The sequence below is a fragment of the Felis catus genome, chromosome A3, assembly GCF_018350175.1.
Source record: "Felis catus isolate Fca126 chromosome A3, F.catus_Fca126_mat1.0, whole genome shotgun sequence".
In the NCBI taxonomy this organism is placed as follows: domain Eukaryota; kingdom Metazoa; phylum Chordata; class Mammalia; order Carnivora; family Felidae; genus Felis; species Felis catus.
The window spans coordinates 26659015-26681383 of NC_058370.1; the positions used below are offsets into that span (position 1 = coordinate 26659015).

Here is a 22369-nt window from a genome sequence, read left to right on the forward strand (position 1 = left end):
TTTCACTGATTAACAACTCCTGGACAATCACAAACTGCTTGTATGTGATGCCCCAAATAAGCACGACACATAGCAGTCTGTCATTTTGCTAATACCTAAAATGTGGTGTCAAACAAAGGGGCCCATACATGGTGGCACATCAGGTAGACGGCCCTTTGTGACCTTCTTGTCTTCTGTTTCTCCTTTTGGACACTGTGACGCTCAGGAAAGGATACAAACTTGATTTTCATGCAATCTTACTGAGTTGCTTCTGCACAGACCAGTGAAGATGTGGTTCACATCACCACGATAACGAGGCAGGAAATGTACGTTTATTTTAGGAGCAGGATTTATTTTTGGAACTAAGTTTTGTTAGCCCTTTTTACAAAATCACTAAGGATGTGAAGGACTACTCAAAACTTTCAACTACTCGTTACTTTGCCAAGGGAGGAACAGTGTAGTAGTCAAGTAACTAGGGATTTACAGAGGCAAGAGGATGCCAAGTGCCCTACACGGTCAACACCGTACAGGAAAAAAAAAGACCCAGAAAAATACCAAAGTATTAAGAGTGGTTATATTTGGGTGAGGACAGAGGAGAGACCCTTTGCCTGGGAGCCCTCACACAAGATTACGCCCCTTCCCCGCCCTCCCTGGTGGCAGTCCATATCCAATGACTGGTTCATTGAGGGATACAAAGAACCAGTCCTCTTGCCTCAACTTGGAACAACTCTGAAGGGTCGGCCATTCCAGTTCCAGAGCTTCCCGCAGGCCTCAGTGAATCCCTCTGCCCAGTCCTGCTTCCCTCACTCCCTCCCGAGCGCTGACCCTGAGAGACTACCCAATAAATCTGTACCATATCTCTACCTCGGAGTTTGTACGGATCCAAAAAGATCCACCACCAACCCCTAGCCCTACTTGGGGCTCTGAGAATGCCACCACCAGTACACTGTTAAAGAGCCACTAATCAAAGTGCCAGCCTGCCCACTGCCCCTGACCAACCATATTTTAAGAGACGCGTTCCCCACCCTGGCTAGTTGACTGACCGACAGGTGGACATCTAGCTTGAAAAGCAAAGATGTCTGGTGGGATGGCTTCTCTTTACACTTGAATTGTTCATGCACCAATTTGCCTTATCTATTTACCATTGATTCCACTATTTATTTGCATCTGATTCATTTTTTAAGGAAATACATTTATTTAAGAAGCTAATACTATTATCACTATTAAAAATGGAAAACCAAGAGCAGCCATAAAATCATGAGTTGAAGTAGTAGCTATATTTCTTAATACACATTAAAAGAAAATTGCTATTAAAATAAATCGTATTTGTCAACTACTTGAAATCACCTCATATACCCCCACTCAGATAGGTAGTACACAGTTTAGAAAAACCGAACTGGGGAATCCAGCTGTGACAAAATCTGCAAGCAAAAACACAGAGCCGTATACGATAGGCTGTGTATGTGCGGACAATGTGGGTTATGCAAGAGAAACTGGTGACTGAGAAGAGAAGGGGAACTGATGAAAGAGGGAGGCAGAGGTGCCACAGAGGAGGCAGCCGGTTGAGAGAGACAGACAGACAGACAGACAGACAGACAGACACACACACACACACACACACACACACACACTCACAACTAGGAACAGGGACACACGTGAGGATGAAAGTGAGAGAGAAACACAGTCCTGGCCAGAGCCAGAACCAAAGAGAAAGCCGGAAAGGGACACAGAGAGAACACACTCCCACAAGCAGAGTTGCAGACAGGGAAAGAGAGAGAGATGAAGAGGCAGAGTGCCCGGAACGGTGGACTCCGGACAGCACTCCCCTTCCAGCCAAGCAGCACGCAGCGGACTCGCTTTTTCCCAGGACGACTGGCACGGGCTTTTGTTCTCTGCAAGCTTGGGCCCATCTCACCAGGGCCCTCCAGCCAGGCTGCCAGCACAGAGGCTCCAACAGTCCAGAAACGCACCTACCTTGATTTCTACAGGGTCGTTCTGGTGGAAGTTGATTGGTGCAACCCCAGGGACGTAGAAGGCATGAGAATCACACGTGAGCGAGAGAAGCAACAGGGACCATGGCAACCAATCCTGCTTGGAAGAAGAGAGGCTGTAGTCAGAATGGGGGAAAGAAGCAAACATCTCCCTGGGGCAGGTCAAGTCATAGCACCTTCACGTCTGCTTTACCTGACCCAGTGTCATCCCTACTCTGTAAGTGCTGCCTTCCACATGCCCCCAAGAGTCCCACACGGCACCGATCTTGCACTTCTGGAAACGAGTCACAAAATGAGTGAAGTAATTAACATGGGGACAAAAGGGAAGACTGTCATACAGGAGCCACACTTCCCCACTTCCGGATCAATGTTCTTTCCACCATGTCATGTTGTATCACTCTTCAGTATAGCTAGCAGGAAGCTAAGCTCCACAATGTTCCACAAATTCCCTTTTTTCTATGTAGCAATGGGCTTACTTTGTCAGGAAGGTCCCATATCACCAATACAGCTTCGTACACGCCTTCTCCAAACTGTATGGGCCTCATCCCCTGCCACTCTCCTCCTCACTCAGTTCCAGCTATGTTGGCTTTCTTGTCTCTTGATAGCAGGCCCTTCTCTACCCCTCAGGGCCATCCCCTTTACTGCTCAGAATGTCCTTTCCACAGACACACGCATGGCTAATCTCATTCCTTATTTCATTCAGGTCTCTCTCAGACGTCACGTCCTCACAGAAGCCTTCACTGACAATCTGATCTAAAATAAGCACCCCCACGGTTCCCATTACCCATTCTCCAGCCCCCTTGCTTCATGTCTCTTCATGGACTTATGTACTTGATATGTACAATATGCATGTGTTTATTAGTGCAGTCTGTCCCCTTCCACTTGAATGTGATCTCCGTGTGTCCCCAGTGCCTGGCACAGAGCAGGCACTCAGTAAATGACCTACATGCAGGATAGTCACCTGGGAAAAGACAAGAGTGACCAATTACTGGCCTCAAGAAATGCACTCCATCGAAACATCTCTTTCCCTTAACAACATGCTTCACCCCCTCAAAGAACTAGAAGAGTTTCCCGATTCTCTCTCTCCATTTGGTCTAGACAAGGGACTCTTGTCCAGACACCTGGATCACAGACTCACTAGTGTTCCTGCATCTGCCCTGTCTCTCTGCCCCCTGTACTGTCACAGCATTTCAGACCCTTGTTTCCTCTCACTGGACACAGCCTTCTGATCACCTTGCCTCCACAGCCCCTCCATCCTTCAAGTTACCAGCACACGCGCGCACGCGCACACACACACGCACACACACACTCAGATGGTTCTTTGGGAACTCAGTTTTATATGGAGTCAGAATTGCTCAGGGGGCTTGCCAAAAATGTGGCCTCATCTGCATTCTTACCAGGAGCACAAGCTGAGAAAAAGTGGCTTTAATAGTTTAAGGTTCTGAGCTTGGTGCACTTTTTGTAGATGCATAGCTTGGTTAAAGCCTTAAAAAGAATATATTCAGAGTGTTCCCCCCCTCCCAATTTGCTGTAAATGTTTGTTAAGTATCTGCCAGCTTGTTCATTATGAAATTACGAAGGAACAGTGTGACCCCAATAAAAACAGTGAAAGATAACTATGACAGCTGTACTGTACTTAGTAATCAATGGGGTCAGGGGTTAACAGCAGGATATTTAAAAGAAATGACCAGACTAGAAGGTAGAAAATTATCAATGGGGTAGGATTCTGTATAGGAAAACAATACTTTCCCCTTGCTGTCCCTTAAAAATTTTTTTAATTTTATTTTTTTAATTTTATTTATTTTGAGAGAGAGTGTGTGTGTAAGAGGAGGAGGGTCAGAGAGGGGGGGAGACAGAGAGAGAATCTCAAGCAGGCTCTGCACTGTTAGCACAGAGCCCGATATGGGGCTTGAACTCAAGAACCGTGAGATCATGACCTGAGCTGAAACCAAGAGCAGGATGCTTAACCAACTGAGCCACCTAGGCACCCCAGAAACTTTCAATTTTAAAGTAAATTTAGATTTATAAAAGAGTTGTAAAAATACTATGAGAGTTCCATGTACTCTTCACCCAGTTTCCTCTAATGTTAACATTTTACATAACCACAAGAAGGCAAGGCTTTTAAAAATAACTAGCTTAAAAATGTTTTGAAAAAGTAGCACATACACAGTAAATAATTCACACAGTACAAATGGATATACCGTGAAAAAGAAATCTTCCTCCCACTTGGCTCCCTATAGACAACTGCTATCGCCAGTTCCTTGAAAATCCCTCTAGAGACATTTTACGCACTCACAAAGGGAAGGGTTTGGTAGTATGAGTTTGTCTTGAGTACAACAACAACAAATAGGATTTATTCTCTTTTTTGTGATGGAAAGCCTACGGACCCAGGCTGGCTACAGCATCTGATTTCCTCTCCATCAGACAATTTCCTCTAATTGACCTGTTGTGAGAAGATTATGGCCCTTCCTCTTTGGAGCCCTGTGCTAGGCCTCATTGGTCAGTCTTTAGGAATGTGAGTGCTTTGAGTCAAAGAAACAAATCAGGTCCTCTTTCCCCTAATTCCTCTTTCTACTTGAATTCCAGTTCACTAAATGCAAGGAGAGAACAAATCCTGCAGTTCTGGCACAAACTGCCACACAAATGTTTAAAAAACAAAAACAAAAAAAACCACCTGTGAATTTTTGAAAAACGAGGCAGAAGACAGACCATCCTCACGCAAAGATACTATCAACATACCACACATCAATGGATCTTAGAGGAAGGATCAACCGATGAAAAATGGCAAAGGCTATTTCCTTAACGTGCTATCATCTTTGAATAATACAAGTTGGCAACCAAAAGCAATTCAGAAGTTCAGTTGAGAATTAAGGGCTGCATCAAAATGACACTGTCAGTTTTAGATATTAAAATGTCACTGTTTTGATATTCTCATATGGCTGGAGGGATAATTAACTAGAACCCTTCTGGATGGGGGGGGGGGGGCAATCTGGCACTCCATCAAAAGCATTCCCCCTCCCCCCCAAGCACATACTCTTTGACCCTGCAATTCTACTTTGAGACATGTTAAGAAAAATATGGCAGGGGCACCTGGGTGGTTCAGTTGGTTAAGTGTCCAACTCTTGATTTTCGGCTCAGGTCATGATCTCATGGTTCGTGGGATAGAGCCCCATGTTTGGCTCTGTACTGACAGCTCAGAGCCAGGAGCCTGCTTTGGATTCTGTGCCTCCCTCTGTCTGCTCCTCCCTACTTGTTTTCTCTCTCTCACTCTCTCTTTCTCAAAATAAAAAGGAAAAATTATTTAACAAAAGAAAAATATGGCAAATATGCCAAAATGTACACAAAAGGATGTTCAATATGGTGTTATTTAAAATTGTGAAATTTTCACTAAAATAGCCAATATTAGTGGAATAGGTTAAATTATAATGTATCCACTTACCTATTTATATACTCACTAAAAAGGAAATATTTCTTGAGTGGGAACATTTAAGCTTTAGATCTAAGTAGAACAAGCAGGGGATAGAACACTGCATAGCAGGATTCTCCCCCTTTTAAAAAAGTTACCTTTGAGAAAATGTGTAGCAGGCAAAACGGGCTCTGGGTGTAATGGACTTTCTTCCTTTTTTATATCTCTATTTCTAACTTTTCTTAGGGGATTATAAAGCATTTATATCAATTAAGAAAAATAATAAAATAAATTACACAGAAAAAAAAAATCACCCTTCTGAACACCTAGGGTAGAGTAATTCTAGGTCGGTATGGAAGGACTTGCACCTGCTGGCCCAAGATACCTTTCCATCAGCACCTTCCACCTTTGTTTCTAAGCCTTCAGGAAAATCCCAAGATTGTCTTGGCCCTTAGTGAGCAAACTTGGTCAGGTGAGGCTGCCTTTAAGCCTCTGCTCAAGCTGTTTTTCACACCTGCTCTCACCTTATTCAAGTCTACCTACACTTGAAGGTCCAGTTGAAATGTTCTCCAAGACCCTCAGATCTCCACAAATATGTCAAAATGTACATAAAAGGATGCTCACCATGGCATTATTTAAAATCGTGAAATTCTGGAATATACACAATTTCCTTTTTAATTACCTAGTTATATACTACTTTAATAAGTATATAACTGGGTAAGTGGATACATTATAATTTAACCTATTCCACTAATACTGGCTATTTAAAATTTTTTTTTAACGTTTATTTATTTTTGAGACAGGGAGAGACAGAGCATGAATGGGGGAGGGTCAGAGAGAGAGGGAGACACAGAATCTGAAACAGGCTACAGGCTCTGAGCCGTCAGCACAGAGCCTGACGCGGGGCTTGAACTCACGGACTGTGAGATCATGACCTGAGCTGAAGTCGGACGCTTAACCGACTGAGCCACCCAGGCGCCCCAATACTGGCTATTTTAGTGAACAACTTCACGATTTCAAATAATGCTGTGAACATCCTTTTATGTACATATTTTGTGGAATTATTCTTTCCCTTTCTTTTCAAGGTACCTTGTAAGTATCTCTATGAGGTCACTAGAGGCAAGAGAATGGAAACTACCCAGTACCCAACTTTCACATCTATACATGTTCAAGGATTAGTGTTTATGTTATTTGGCCAATACTTAAATCTGCGCTTGCCTAAGGCACTACTATAGTACATTTCATGCTGAATTGTGGTCATTTAAGCTTCTGACATCTGTCCACCTGCACTAATTACTTGTCTAGCCATGTTATGGGAGTACTCAAACTAATAATAAGCGTCAACCAACCTCTGATCTATAAAAATATAAAACCATCCACTCACATAAGATTGAATGCTATGGGTTTTGTTTTGTTTTTTAGTAAGCTTTATGCCTAACATCGGTCTCGAACTCACAACCCTGAGAACAAGAGTCGCATGCTCCATGGACTGAGCCAGCCAGGCACCCTGGAATATTATGGTTCTTAATCTCTGCTGTATCCTTAAGAATCTTTTTTTTTTTTTTTTTAATTCTTAAATTTAAGGAGTTCTTGATACTTCCTACCTTTCCGCCTGTCCAAGGATCTAGTTTGAGACTCCTGGAGAATATCTATTACCTCTATACCCTATCTGTACATCTAGGATAGTGGTTCTCAACCCTGATGCACATCAGAATAAGCTGGGAGTAAATGGATTAAATTCCCAATCAAAAGGCACAGGTTGGCTGCATGGATAAAAAAAAAAAATAAGATCCAGCAATATGCTGTCTACAAGAGACTCGCTTCAGATCTAAAGACTCACGAGGGCTGAAAATGAAGGGATAGAAAAACATATTCCACATAACAAAAAGAAAGCAGGGGTAGATATACTTCTATCAGACACTACAGACTTACAGTTTAAAATTGTGTCTAGAAACAGAGAAGGTCACTGTATGAGAAAAGGGTCTATTCAACCAGAAGATATAACAGTTATATCTAAGTTAGAAACATATACACACCCAACATCAGAGCACCTAAATGTATAAAGCAAATACTGACAAATCTGATGGAAGAAACTGACAGCAATACAGTAATAGTAGGGGACTTCAATATCTCGCTTAAAATAATGGCCAGAACACCCGGACAGAAAATCAATAAACAGCTGACTCAAAAAACACTATAGACCAAATGGACTTAACAGACACATATGGAACCTTCCACCCAACAGAAGAAAACACGTTCTTCTCAGCTGTACACAGAACACTCTCCAGGACAGTTCACATGTTAGGTTCACAAAACAAGTCTTAACAAATTTAAGAGAAATCATTCCACATATCTTTTCTGATCATAATGCAATGAAACTAGAAATCATTAACAAAAAAATGGGAAATAAGCAAATATGTGAAAACTAAACAACACACTCTTGAACAACCATGGAGTCAAAGAGGAAATCCGATGAGAATTGAAAAGTACCTCAGCCAAAAGAAAATAAAAAGACAACCTACCAAAACTTATGGAATGCAACAAAACTAGTACTAGGAGGAAGTTTACAGGGGTAAACAACTACATTATACATTTATATATCTCAAAAAGCCTAACTTTACATTTCAAGGAACCAGAAAAAGAACAAATGAAGCCCAAAGTTAGCAGAAGAAAGGAAATAATAAAGATTAGAACCAGAAATAAATAAAAAGGAGGATTTTAAAAATAGTAAAAAACAAAAACAACCAAAAAAAAAAAAAAAAAAACCCACCCACAACAGAACTGTGTTGGCTTTTTGAAAAGCTAAAAATTGACAAATGAAACTAAACAAAATTTAGCAGCACCAATGAGAGAAAAAAAGAGGGAATGCTCAAATACAATCAGAAATGAAAGAGGAGACATTATAAAAGGTGACTCAGAAATAAAAAGGATCATAAGGGACTATTATAAACAATTATACACCAACAAATTGGGTAACTTAGGAGAAATAGGTAAATTCCTAGAAACACATAACCTCCCAAAACTGAATCAAGAAAAAACAGAAAACTAAAACAGACCAATAAAAAAAGGGGGGCAGGAGGTTCAACCAGTAATCAAAGCGCTCCCTTCACAGGTGAATTCTCCCAGACATTCAATAAGTAATACATACTAATCCTTCTTAAACTCTTCAAAAATAAAAGAGGGCAGAATTCTGAACTCATTTTATGGGGACACCATCACCCCGATACCGAAACCAGACAAAGATACCACAAGAAAACCACAGGCCGATAGCCTTGATTAACATAGATGCAAAAATTCTCAGTAAAATACTAGCAAGCTGAATCTAATAGCACATTAAAAGGAGCATACACCAGGGGCACCTGGGTGCCTCAGTCGGCTAAGTGTCCGATCTCAGTCTAAGTGTCTCTCGGCTCAGGTCATGATCTCACAGTTTGTGGGTTTGAGCCCCGCGTCAGGCTCTGTGCTGACAGCTCAGAGGCTGGAACCTGCTTCAGATTCTGTGTCTCCCTCGCTCTCTGCCCCTCCCCCACTCCTGCACGCACGCTCGTGCTCTCTCTCTCAAAAATAAATAAACATTAAAAAAAAAAAAAAAAAAGGAGCATACACCAAAATCAAGTGGGATTTATCCCTGGGATGCAAAGATGGTTCAACTTAAGCAAATCAATGTGATACACCACATTAATCAAATGAAAGCAAAAAAAAAACAAAACCACATGATCATCTCAAGACACAGCAAAAGAATACGACCAAATTCAACATCCATTCACAATTTAAATTCTCAACATAAAAGATATAAAAGGAACTTACCTCAACACAATAAAGGCCATATATGAAAAGCCCACAGTTAACATCAGTATTTCTTGCTAATCAAAAATATATGTGTTCTGAATTTCCCCTCTCAGAAAGCCAGATACCGGACCTTTTTGCCTTACCTAATATGTGATTTGAAGCCAGGGCAGAGGATTACAACCTTCTGTAGTCATCAAGCCAATTAAATCTAAGAAGTTACTACAGTTCTACCTTCTTGTGAAACAGAGATACTGCCCTGGACAACTAAGGGGCTCCCTGAGAGCTTAAGGCTACAGAGAAATGAAAAGCAAATCCTGAAAGGCTTCAATACGCTTCTGTTCCAAAGTCTCGAACCCATAGCACAAGTACATACACTCAAACCAAAACCAAACAAAAAGACACAACAACGACAATACTCACCCTGGTGGAAAACTCAACACGTAAAAGCAACAAGCCACAGAGCCACTGGGCACCTACCAAGTAAGTACAAGGCACTGTGGCACACAGTCCTTTCCACTTTACAAATACTGACTGGTGCCATTCTCACAACGACAACTGCCTGGGGATTTCTGTCACCATCTCACAGACGACTGCCAGTTAACCCGAGACTCAGAGATTAAATAACTTGACCCAGCTGAGAAGGCAGAGGAACAGGGATGCTCTTTTCAGGCAGGTGAGCTGCATTAAGAGATGACGAGCATGTAAGGATGACACTGATCACAACGGCAGCTAACACTGACTGAATGCTGGTTACGTTCTATGAAATACTAAAATACAGAGCCCTCCAAACTGGTACTGGAGAAGGCAAAAAAGACTTAAACAGACAAAATGAAACGGAAGTGTTAGAAGCAAATATAGATATACTTTTAAACAATCTTGACATGGAAAGTTTTCTAAGAATGAAACAAAATCCAGAAGCTAGAAAGAAAAGGGATATATATAGGAAAAAGGAAGGAAAATGTACAATTACATACATTATAGACCAAGAAAAAGACAATTTGGGTAAAAATATTACCATACACCCAACAGAGGATGAATTCCTTCAGTATACCAAGCGCTCTTACAAACCACTGAAGGACAAATAACCGAAAAGAATATGCATGGGCGGTTAAAAAAAAAAATTCAAAAGGCCAAACAGAAATTTAAAAATAATTTTAAAAATGCAAGTCAAAATAACAACATCTGACTTTTTACCTATCGGAGTCACAAAGCTTTAAAAATCTGCATACACTAGATATAGGTAAACTGGTACAGTCTTTAGGGAAGGCAATTTAGTAATATATACTTAAACGGAAGGTAGAACTATTTTTGAAGGACTGCCCACATAAGTTATGAAGTGTAAAAAAATATAATGCACAGCAGTGTGTGTATAGCATAATCTCATTTATCTAAAAAAATTTTTTTAAAGCATGCCAAAGACATCAGAAAACTACAAATCGTCCTCATGAACACAGATGGAAAAAATTCTTAACAAAACATTAGCAAATCATATCCAGCATATATAAAAAGGTCTACATGGGGAACCTGGGTGGCTCAGTTGGTTGAGTGTCCAACTCTTGATTTCAGCTCAGGTCATGATCCCAGGGTTGTGGGATCAAGCCCCATACTGGGCTCCACACTGAGCGTGGAATCTGTTTAAGATTCTCTCCTTTCCTCTGCCCCTCTCCCCTGCTCCTGCATGCTCCCTCCCTCTCTCTCTCTCTCTCTCTCTCTAAAAAAAAAATTATACATCTTAACCAAGTGGGGTTTATCCTAGGAATACAGGAGGGTTGGCTTAATATCAGAAACTCAATGTAATACCCCATATAAATAAAGGACAAAAACCACACAATCTTCACAAAGAAAAAGCACTTGACAAAATCCAACACTCATGATAAAACCTCTCAACAAACTAGGAATAGAAAGGAACTTCCTATTCCTATTCTAAGAGCAGCTATGAAAAACCCACAGCCAACATCATTCTTAATGGTGAAAGACCGAATGATTCCTCCCAAAATGATTGATAAGGCAAGAATGTCCACTTTTGCCACTTCTATTCAACACTGTGCCATAAATGCAGACAGTGTGCACTGAAGCAAATAATTAAAGACACCCATAGTGAAAAGTAAAGGAGCTTTCATTTGTAGATCACATATTATATATCTAGAAAATCCTAAGGAACCCACAAAACAACTATTAGAACTAATAAAGTGAGCAAGGTCAGAGACTACAAGGTAAACATAAAAATTAATTGTATTTCCACATACTAGCAATAACCCCAAAATTAAATTAAGAAAATAGTTCCATCTGTAATACCTTCAAAAAGAATTAAATATTTAGGAATAAATTTTTAAAAAAGACTTGTATACTGAATATTACAAAACATTCTAAGTAATTGGAGAGATGTTCCATATTCATGGATTGGAAGACTCAATATTGTTAGGGTAGCAATGCTTCCCAAACTGATCTATATATTCAATGCAATCCCTATCAAATTCCCAGCAGCCTTTTTTTTTTTTTTTTAATGTTTACTTATTTTTAAGAGACAGAGAGAGAGTATGAGCGGGGGAGGGGCAGAGACAGAAAGACCCAGAATCTGAAGAGGCTCCAGGCTCTGAGCTGTGAGCACAGAGCCCAACATGGGGCTCGAACTCACAAGCCATGAGATCATAACCTGAGCCGAAGTCGGACGTTTAACCGATTGAGCCACCCAGGCGCCCCCCAGCAGCCTTTTTTGTAGAAATTGAAAAGTCGATCCTAAAATTTATATGGAAACACAAAGGGCGCAGAACATCCAAAACAACTTATAAAAGAACAAATTCTAAGCTTATTATAAAGCTATAATAATCAAGACAGTGTGGTAAGGATATACATAAAGACCAAAGGACCAGAACTCAAAGTCCAGAAATAAAGCTATATGTTTAAATTGATTTTCAACAAGGTTGAGAAGGCAATTCAATAGGGAAAGGATAGTCTTTTCAACAAATGGTTCTTGGACAACTGGGCAGCTATCTGCAAAAGGAGCCTCACACCATACACAAAAATTACCTCAAAATGTATCTTAGACCTGAATACAAACTTCTAGAAGAACAGTAAGGAGATAATCTTTGTGACCTTGAGTTAGGCCAAGATGTCTTAGATACAACACCAAAAGCACAATCTATATTTAAAATTTTGATAAAATGGATTTCATAAAAATTTAAAACGTTTACACTTCAAAAGATATCATTAAGGAAATGAAAGATATGGGCCAAGAGGGTACTAAGCTAAGTGAAATAAATCAGACAATGATAAATACCATATGATTTAACTTGTATGTGGAATCTAAAAAACAAAACAAATGAACAAAACAGAACCAGACTCATAAACACAGAGAACAAATCAATGGTTGCCACAGGATATGGGATGAGGGGGATGGGCAAAATAGGCAAAGAAGATTAAGAACTATAAACTTCCAGCTATAAAACAAATAAGTCATGGGGATGTAAAGCACAGCATAGGGAATACAGTCAATAGTACTGTAATAACTTTGTATGGTGACAAACGTAACTACACTTATAGTGGTGAGCATTTCATTATGTATATAAAATATCACCATTCTGTACAATTGAAATGAATACACTGTAGGTCAACTATACTTCAAATTTGAAAAATTTGGAAAAAAAAAAGAAAACGAAAGGTCACAGACAAGAAGAAAAATCTTTCTAAATCACATATCTGATAGAAGACTTGTATCTAGAATATATAAGGAATTCTTATAACTTAATGATAAGACAAACAACCCAATTTAAAAATAGGCAATAGGGGGCGCCTGGGTGGCTCAGTCGGTTAGGCGGCCGACTTCGGCTCAGGTCATGATCTCTCGGTCCGTGAGTTTGAGCCCCGCGTCGGGCTCTGTGCTGACAGCTCAGAGCCTGGAGCCTGTTTCAGATTCTGTGTCTCCCTCTCTCTGACCCTCCCCTGTTCATGCTCTGTCTCTCCCTGTCTCAAAAATAAAAATAAAAACATTAAAAAAAAAATTAAAAAATAAATAAATAAAAATAGGCAACAGATCTGTATATACATTTCACCAAAGATGTATGAAAGGCTAATAAGTACATGAGAAGATGTTCAATATCATTTGTCATTAGGGAAATGCAAACCAAAACCACAATGAGGTAGACCACACATCCCTAAGAATGGCTAACCTCAAAAACAGACAGTAACAAGTGTGGACGAAGATGGGGAGAAACTGGAACTCTCATATACTGATAAGAGTGTAAAATGGTACAGCCATGGGAAAGTTTGGCAGTGTCTTTAAAAAGCTAAACATAAACCTAGTATACTATTCAGCAGCTCCAATCCTAGGCATTTACCCAAGAGAAGAGGAAACAGTAGTCATGCAAAGGCGTACCCGGGTGGCTCAGTCAGTTAAGCCTCCAACTCTTGATTTCGGCTCAAGTCACTATCTCATGACTTGTGAGATGGAGCCCTCTGTCAGGCTCTGCACTGGCAGGGCAAAGCCTGCTTGGGATTCTCTCTCTCTGCCCCTCCCCCACTCATGCTCTTTCTCTTTCAAAATAAGTAAACATTAAAAAAAAAAAAAAGACTTGTACATGAATGTTCTAACAGCTTCAATCACAAAGTCCAAAGCTGACAATCCAAACACCATCAATTAGTGAATGGAGAAATAAAATGTAGTAGTCACTCAATGGAATACCATTCAGTAACAGAAATGAGGGAACTACCAATTCATGTTGCAACATTGATGAACTCCATAAACATTACACTAGGTTAATGAAGCCAAATGCAAGTCTATATGGTATAGGATTCCCTTATGTGAAATGCCCAAGAAAGGCAAACCTAGAGACAGAAATATCAGTGGCGGGCTGGTGTTCAAGCAGGGGTGGTCTCCAAGTGTCATCCCCTTGGCTGGAAGGGAGCCTGCTGGGGTGACAGAAATGTTCCAAAACTTTGTGTCATTGTGATGACGATTGCACAAGTCTATACATTCGCTAAAACTTACTGAATTCTACACTTAACATCAGTCATTTTATGGTGTTAAATGACACCCTTATAAACCTTATAAACCTGAAGAAAAAAAGTAACCAGCTCAAGGGAGGCACAGAGGAAACAAGTCTGGCAATAGAATGGTAGTTGTTGAAGCTGAGGGATGGGATATGGGGGCTCCTTATGCTGTGTCTTCTTCTTTTGTACATGTTGAACACTTGTTATGATAAAAAGTTGTCTTAGAGATTTTTACGTGTACAAAAATGTTCTAGAGGATCTTTTCTTTTTTCATCAAAGACTATGTACCCCTGGCGAATGGACTAGGAGGGTAGCTGCGTGACTTTTTCATTGATAACTTATTTACCCTGTTTTCCAGGTACATGGATCACCCATATTCAAAAGAAATATTTACATTTTAAGAAGGGGAAGGAAATGGGTTGCCTCTGAAAATACTTGGGCAAATTCCTCTGAAGATGTACAGAAAACGGGAGCTAGAAGGCAAGGACGGTGCAGAGGGGATTCTGGCAACAGAGGTAGGAATAACCAGTGCTGGCTTCAGCAGCGCATGTACTAATTAGAACTGGAACGATAACGGCGGTTAGCATGGCCCCTGTGCAAAGATGTGTGCGAAACCAAACAAGATCAGTAATCTTTAACCTTGCGGAGAGTACTGCAGACCCCTCTGAAACTCTTTTAAGTCACTGGGATGAAAGGTACAGCATAGAGAAGGCAGTCAATGATACTGGAACAGTGTGGTATGGTGACAGATGGCGAGCGGAGCATAACGACTAGAGTTAACAATCACAGTGTTGTGTGCCTGAAACGAATACAACACGTGTGTCAACTATACTTCAATTAAAAAAAAAAAAAAAAGAAGGATCTAGAACCTGTTCCCAGAAAACACACTCCAAAACACAATCTGATATATGACTCCAGGAGGATCATGGACCTAGAAGTTCACCGGTCCCAGAGATAAGACCCTTGTACTTGTTACCATTCCAACTTTCTTTGATTTCATTGTCGCTGCAGCCCAGACAACCTGATAGAGGATGTTTGATCTACAGTTCATTTCTGTAAGGAAATTAGGAAGTAGCAAAATACCTGCTTTTTAGGAAATTCCTTTGTACCTTCCTGTAACTTTTAATTATCATCATAGCAACTTCCACGTGTGGTTCAGTATGAAAAGCCAATTAAGTAGTTAGCAAATGTCTGTTCAGAGCCAAGAAAGGAGTGGGAGTCCTAACATGTGAACCAGCCCATTCAACATTATTTTGCTTTACTCGGTTTCCAAGTCACGAGGCAGCAAAGGTAGCATGTCAAGAAACAAGGCGATAGCAATCTAGAAGCCCTTCATGCTGTAATCTAACACGCCATCACTGGCAAAGATATGGGTGACCTGGAAAGTTATAAAGCTCAAGAGACCCAAGAATCAAGGTCTTGCCCTCCCTACCTATTTTATTCTTGGGGGGCTGGGCAGGCAGAAAAATCTCTCCCAAGAGCCCAATGAAGAACTGGTAGGACTAAAAAGTACCCCTTTCCTCCTAAAATTTGCTCCACCCAGTTTGAAAGGTGTGAACAATTAACTTCTTCCAAGGAAAATAAGTTTCTCCCCCCTACGAACTAAAAATTAGTTCATTCACTCATACTTCTCTGTAGCCATAAGTTAACATTTTCTCTTCTGGAGCCCCCTGCCTTGCAGTCTTCTTTCCCATAAATAGCATCACCCCAGTGATCGAGTCTGGCCTGTCTGAACAGCTTTTCTGGTTCTTATTCCACACCTCTCCTGCTGCAAAAGCAGCGCCTTCCTGAACAGTAAGCTAGATTCTTTCATTTCCTTCTCAAAGATACAGTCACCATTTTAAGATCATGTAGTAACTGCTCCCCAGATTAAGAAAAAAAAAATAAAGAAAAAGAAAATAGCTTTGGGGCACAGTTTGCCAACAATTAACTGAAATCAATTACCCAATCAGTTAAAGCTCCCTAAGAATTCAACCACACATGCAAGATGGCTAATGACAGCTTAGGACCACTTACCAAGCAGCCCCCATGGAGCTAAAGAACTAATAGAGGAAAAAGAAAAAGGGAGGAGGGAGAACCAAATTAGCCACAGGAGGCTCTGAAAATGTAGCCTTTATTTCAGAGCTCATAGATACAGAGTTGCTGTTGAGCAGATACATAAAAGACTCAAAGCTGTTCTTTGGGAGTTGGGAAAACCCACAGCCAGCTGTGCAAGAGTCCAAGTGAAAATAATAACTACCCTCACCAAGCAACAGACAACCAGGCCTAAACCTACTGGCCATAAAGTGCAGAAATAAAACACAAGAAATGCACTCACCTTCCCTCTCCCCTTTGGGCATTTATAAAAGAACGCTCAGTTAGTTGAACCAACAGGCTTAAATGGTTCCCCTCTGGAAGACTTCAAACCTTGGAACTGAAAAATTACAGAGAGCTCTTTTTGTGCTAGGCACTCTCATCTCATAGTCTATTTAATCATTACATCAATCCTTTGAGGACAGTATCATTCTCGTTTTAAAAATCAGGAAACTGGGGGCACCTGGGTGGCTCAGTTGGTTAAGCATCCGACTTTGGCTCAGGTCATGATCTCACAGTTCGTGGATTTGAGCCCCACACCGGGCTCAGCGCTGACAGCTCGGAGCCTGGAGCCTGCTTTGGATTCTGTGTTTCCCTCTCTCTCTACACCTACCCCTGCTCGTGCTCTCTCTCTCTCTCTCTCTCAAAAATAAACATTAAAAAAAAAATTTTTTTTTTAAATCAGGAAACTGATTCAGTATGGGATGATATCAAGTTCTGAAGATGGATGGTGGTGAGTGTTGCACAACAATGTGAATGTAATTGATGCCACTGAACTGTATACTTTATTTTTTTTTTCAACGTTTATTTATTTTTGGGACAGAGAGAGACAGAGCATGAACGGGGGAGGGGCAGAGAGAGAGGAAGACACAGAATCGGAAACAGGCTCCAGGCTCTGAGCCATCAGCCCAGAGCCTGACGCGGGGCTCGAACTCCCGGACCGCGAGATCGTGACCTGGCTGAAGTCGGACGCTTAACCGACTGCGCCACCCAGGCGCCCCTTAACTGTATACTTTAAAAAAATTACAATGATAGGATCTCCTGAGCCCCTCATCCCCTCACATCCCCTCATCGGGTTCTCTGCTGTCAGTGCAGAGCCTGCTTCAGATCCTGTCCCCTTTCTCTGCCCCTCCCCTGCTCGTTCTCTCTCAAAAAATAAACATTAAATTTTTTTTTTAAAGTTACAATGATAAATGTATATATATATATATGTATTTTTTTTTAAACACACACACAAAAATTTTAAAAATGGCAACTGAGGTTTAAAAAACAGCTTGCCCAAAGTTATGAAATCAATCACAGTGTCAGATTCTAGCCCAGGTCCTTAGACCAAGGCTTAGTTTCTTCACCTGTAAAATGGACTTTTGTAAGGATTATATGGAATACTGGATGGGCATATGGTTTATCAACTGAAATGTATCATGTGAGTAGATATTTTTCTCTTAAAGTCAGGGCACATAGGTGGTTACTACAAACCTTTGATAGTTTTTGAATCAGAATGTCAGAGTAGGACACACTTTATAAAGAGACCAACTTATTCGGGGCTTGCAAATTTAAACACTTAGTGGGACCATGCACATGACCTAAACGGTGAGGCTGCTCAAGAGTAACACAGGAGGGCACCGAGGATTGGTGAGCTGGGCCCCATATGGAGAACGCCCTTGACAGGGAATCTGGGCCCAAATTCTCAAGAGAAAATGAAAACCTAGAAGCTTTTAAATGTGAAATCTCCCAATTATGAAATGTTTTGGCAACCAACTCAAAAAATTTTAAGCCTGTGCCAGTCAAAACAAAACAAAACAAATTTAAAAAACCCCACCCCAAATCAACTCCACGTGAAGATGTGGCCCATGGACTGCGAAATTTATAGCATCTAATGTACCACGAGTAGAAAGTAAGGCCCGAAGATGTTAAGTGACTTGCCAGGGCACCCACACTTCCTTCTAAACCGGCTTAAGAATTCAGTTCCAACTTATGATTTGATTTTGTTTCTTAAGAACTGTTAGTAGCACTAAGCATATCCTCTGAATACAAAACCTCAGGATTTCAAACCGTGGGAGGCCTGTCAGTTTAATGCTCAGGCATAGGTGAGAAATCATGTTAGGAAGGCAGAGAAGGAAGCAATGAAGAGGACGGAGATGGAACTGAGAAGTCCTGGGTGTCCCCAACAGTGCCCCATTTGGGAAACACTAGTGTCAGCAAATGGTTCAGGGATCAAAGCAGGTTGGGGGGTGGTAGGTGGCTATCATTCGTCCGTGGCCAGATGGCCCTGCTCATCCTGGGTCCTTCCCACCTTCCTGCCAGTGCCCAGAGATCAAAACTCAACCTTCTCCGGCATTCTGTGACCTGTTTCTTTAATGCCAAGATCAAAGGAGAACTTTTGTCCAAGTTGTAAAAAAGAAACCAAGAGGTAACTTAATGTTGTCTCAGTCTCCTCTGTACTTCCTGAGAGGATTAAGGTGCTCCTTTAAAGGGACTCCTCAGAGAAACACATCGGAACCAGGGCCTGGGGTCGGCACCTTAACTCCAAGGACACAGCGGCTCCTGTGGAATCCAATCCATACCAGGTAGGGCAACTGGAGAGATCAAAGAGGCAGCACACCCAGTAGACAGCAGCTGGGAAAGACTACAGACACTATGATCATGGGGGGAAAAAAACACTTAAATTTGAGTATTCTGAAGTACAGAATTTTCAACCTGAAATTTTGAAACCATTAAGTCCAAACTTTAATCTCATATATGACACTTGTGGAAACAAACCAAAAAAACACCAAAGTGACTTGCCTCAGGCCACAAAGTGGATCGCTGTCAGTGCTGGGACTAAGCCCAGACTGCTGACTCGGGCTCCAGGGCTCTGTTCTCAATGAGCAGATACCAAGCCACACGCAAGGCCCGGACAAAACAGCAACTTTCCCACACATGGGACTGCTGGCAGAGTCCAGGCCTCCTGCACTCCAGCCCTCTACCATCCAGATTTAGCCATTAAAAACAGTTCCTGTGCTTCTGACTGGAACTGCTGGGATGGGGGTAGTTGGCTACACTGCCTCCATCTGTCCAAATGAAGCTTGTGGTCATTCGGCCCATTCCCCTGCTTCTGGACTGGATCAAACCCAAATAACTTCAAAACACTGTGACCTGAGCTAGCAATTCCACTCCTAGGTGCACACCCAAAAAACTGAAAATATGTGTTTGCACAAAAAAACCTATATGCACATAAATGTTCACTGCCACGTTCTTCACAACAGCCAAAAGTCCCAGCATCCATCAACAGATGAAAGGATAAACAAATGCGGTCTATCCACACAGTGGAACATTATTCAGCCACAAAAAGGAATGAGGTATTGATACATGCTACAACATGGATGATCTTTGAAAACATTATACTATGTTAAAAAAAAAAAAAAAAAAGCCACATATTCTATGACTCCAGTTATAGGAATTGTCCAGAGTAGGCAAATCTTATACAGATAAAAAGTAGATTAGTGGTTGACAGGGACAGAGGAGAGTGGGAAATAACTACTAAAGCATTTCTTTTTGGGGTGATGAAATGTTCTAGAAGTCAATGGTCGTGAGGATTGCACAAGTTTGTGAATATATGAAAAACCACTAAACTGCCACTTCAAAAGGGTGAATTTAATGGTATATGAATTATATCCAATAAAGAAAGGAAAACGATAAAATCCAGATCGTATGAACCATGATACACGTGAGAGAAGTACAGTTTTATTCTCCAAGTGGAGGTCTCCACACTCCTGAGGTGACTACAAATGTACTCAATGGATTTTCCAAGTGCCACCAAAATATTTCCCAAAACATATTTCACATGCTCAGTAATTCCAGCAAGAATGAGATATGGGCCTGCCTCTCACCCAAGACCCAGGTAGAACAACTCCGTATCCTGTTACTTTATAAAGTCATCTAAATCCAGGGTACGAGTAAAGCAGGAAACTGACAGAACTTCCATTTACATCAGCCATCCACTGCTATGGTGGGAGAAGTCTTGCCCTGCAGCTTTAGGAAACACCCACTGTGCAAACACAGACCCGAGAGGTGGCAGCCCAACCCCTGAGGAAGAAGAGCCATTCACCAAGAAAAGGGAGGGAGGGAAAATTCCATAAAACATCTCTAGCAGCTTGCACCCATAACCCTAACTTTCAAAACAAAAGGACAAACCCAAAACCCAGCCTGTTCCCATGGTCACTGAATCCACTAGCTTGGTTCCTCTTTAGTTGTGTGACTTACCACGGAAACCCATATACCCCCAGAGCACATCCACACACCTCCATCCCCACTGGTTGTGAAACATTAATTATACAAGGGTGTGGGGCCTGTTCTGACTTCCGTGTAATAAATGCTTGACACAGACCAAACTCAAGTCTATCTGTGACCCCACTCTGCCCTGTTACGCACGTCCCTCTGTAATACACTTGCTTCCACTCATTTTCACTATTGCATCAAACATGAAGTTTCTCATGTGTACCCTTTAAACTGGCCTCTGTGAGTCACTGCATACGTTACAACTTCAGCTTAAAATCAGTTACTCTATACACCATGAAAGCACAGGACGGTACTCCCAAGTGATGTGACAAACACCAAATCACTGACCGTGCTTTTCACCGAACTTAGAATAAAATCCCAACTCCTTTTCATGGTTTCCCTGCAGGCTGAAAACAAGCCGGCTCCCCAAATGGAATGTTCTGGAGGGGTGGGAAAGGGAAGCACCCTAAGAGAACAGTCTATTTCAAAATGCAGCCCACAGACTACAAACTGTAGACTACAATCCACTGCAATGATAGGCGTGCTTCTAGAAACACAGCTGCTCTTGCCTCTCCAGTTTCATTTTGCATCATTCTCTCCCACCCCCACCCCTCACCATGCTTCAGCCCCTCCAGCCTTCTGTGTTCCTCAAATATACCAAGCTCTTTCCCACGCTGGTCCTTTATGCTTGCCATTTTCTTTGCCTGGAACATTCTTTGCATTATGCTGGTTCCTTCTTGTCAGTCAGGTCTCAACTCACATCACCTCTGAAAAGACTTCTCTGACCGTTTACTCCAAAGTGGTTGCATCACCCCATCGCCCCTAAACACTATCACTTTACCTTGCTGTCTCCACAGCATTTATCACAATCTGACCTTATGTCATTCATCTACTTGTTCACTCGTTCACTGCCTGTCTCCTCTCCTCGAACTAGAAAAGCTCCACAAGGGTGGGGGATCTTGACCCTCGAATTCACAACTACATCCCTAGTTCCTGCCATAGAGCAGGCACTCATATAATTATTAAGTCAATGTGTGCCAGAAATACGTATTGCTAACTTATTACCTCTTTAAAAACCTCTGAACAGGGCAGGAACTTCCCCAGTGCAATGTGATAAATGCCACTTTATTGAACTTTTCCCCTCCGGCAAAGGAGGGTGTGACTTTTTCTGTTACATTCTTACACCATTCTTGTTTTGAACATAGTCCAGAGAAAGATCAGTTTCAACACACCACTTGTGGTTTAAACTGGAGTCTGAAACCATAGAAATCAAGCAAGGCTATGAAATCTTTTACCTGACCTCTGAGGTTCTAAATAAGGAATCCCTCATTAAACAAAAAGGATGTTACCAATTGGTTAACAGGAGGGAAACTCATTGTCAGCCATTAACATACCATTGTTTGGAGAAAACCAACACCAAAGAATTTACACAAGAATCTTATCTGTCTTTCTTTCTTTCTTTCTTTCTTTCTTTCTTTCTTTCTTTCTTTCTTTCTTTCTTTCTTTTTTTGCTGAAGTTAAATGTCAGCTCCTTTTTTTCTGTCTTCCTTTGCATTTACTCTCAGGATGAAATTATCTGCTGAGGAAGCAACATACAGGAAGACCTAGAAAATCGCTCTGGATGAAGTGACTTCAATTCTGGTTGTGGTCTCTTGACAAGGAGAATGTGAGCTGAGCTTCTGGAAGGAAGGTCAGTCTTTCACAGATCTACTTCCCGGGTTCTGTACTAGGAGCCAATAATGTTCTGACCCACATTCCAGGCACAGCTCTTTTACCTGCACTCTTATCCACACACAGGCTTCATCCTAACAAGCTCCATTCTAATGAACCCTCCACCTAAAGAGCTGTGTGGCCCTGCAGGGGCACCCAAGAGGGAGGCAGCAGACAA

At 41.4% G+C, this 22369-nt stretch overlaps 1 protein-coding gene across 3 annotated transcripts in view; it reads right to left on the reverse strand.

Annotated features, from left to right (window-relative positions):
- Window positions 1–22369, reverse strand: part of TM9SF4 (transmembrane 9 superfamily member 4) — a 52739-nt gene that overhangs the window by 29324 nt on the left and 1046 nt on the right. Inside the window, exons 1-2 of one of the 3 annotated variants that reach the window (XM_045053769.1) lie at window positions 21876–21898; window positions 1954–2067 (exon numbers count right to left, since the gene is read on the reverse strand). In XM_045053769.1, coding sequence (XP_044909704.1) covers window positions 1954–2067; window positions 21876–21878 — 117 coding nt within the window. In that variant the 5' untranslated portion in view covers window positions 21879–21898. Of the gene's footprint in view, window positions 1–1953; window positions 2068–2163; window positions 2226–21875; window positions 21899–22369 lie in introns of those variants that run through there. The other 2 variants (XM_019826667.2, XM_003983630.6) reach the window with 2 other exon arrangements.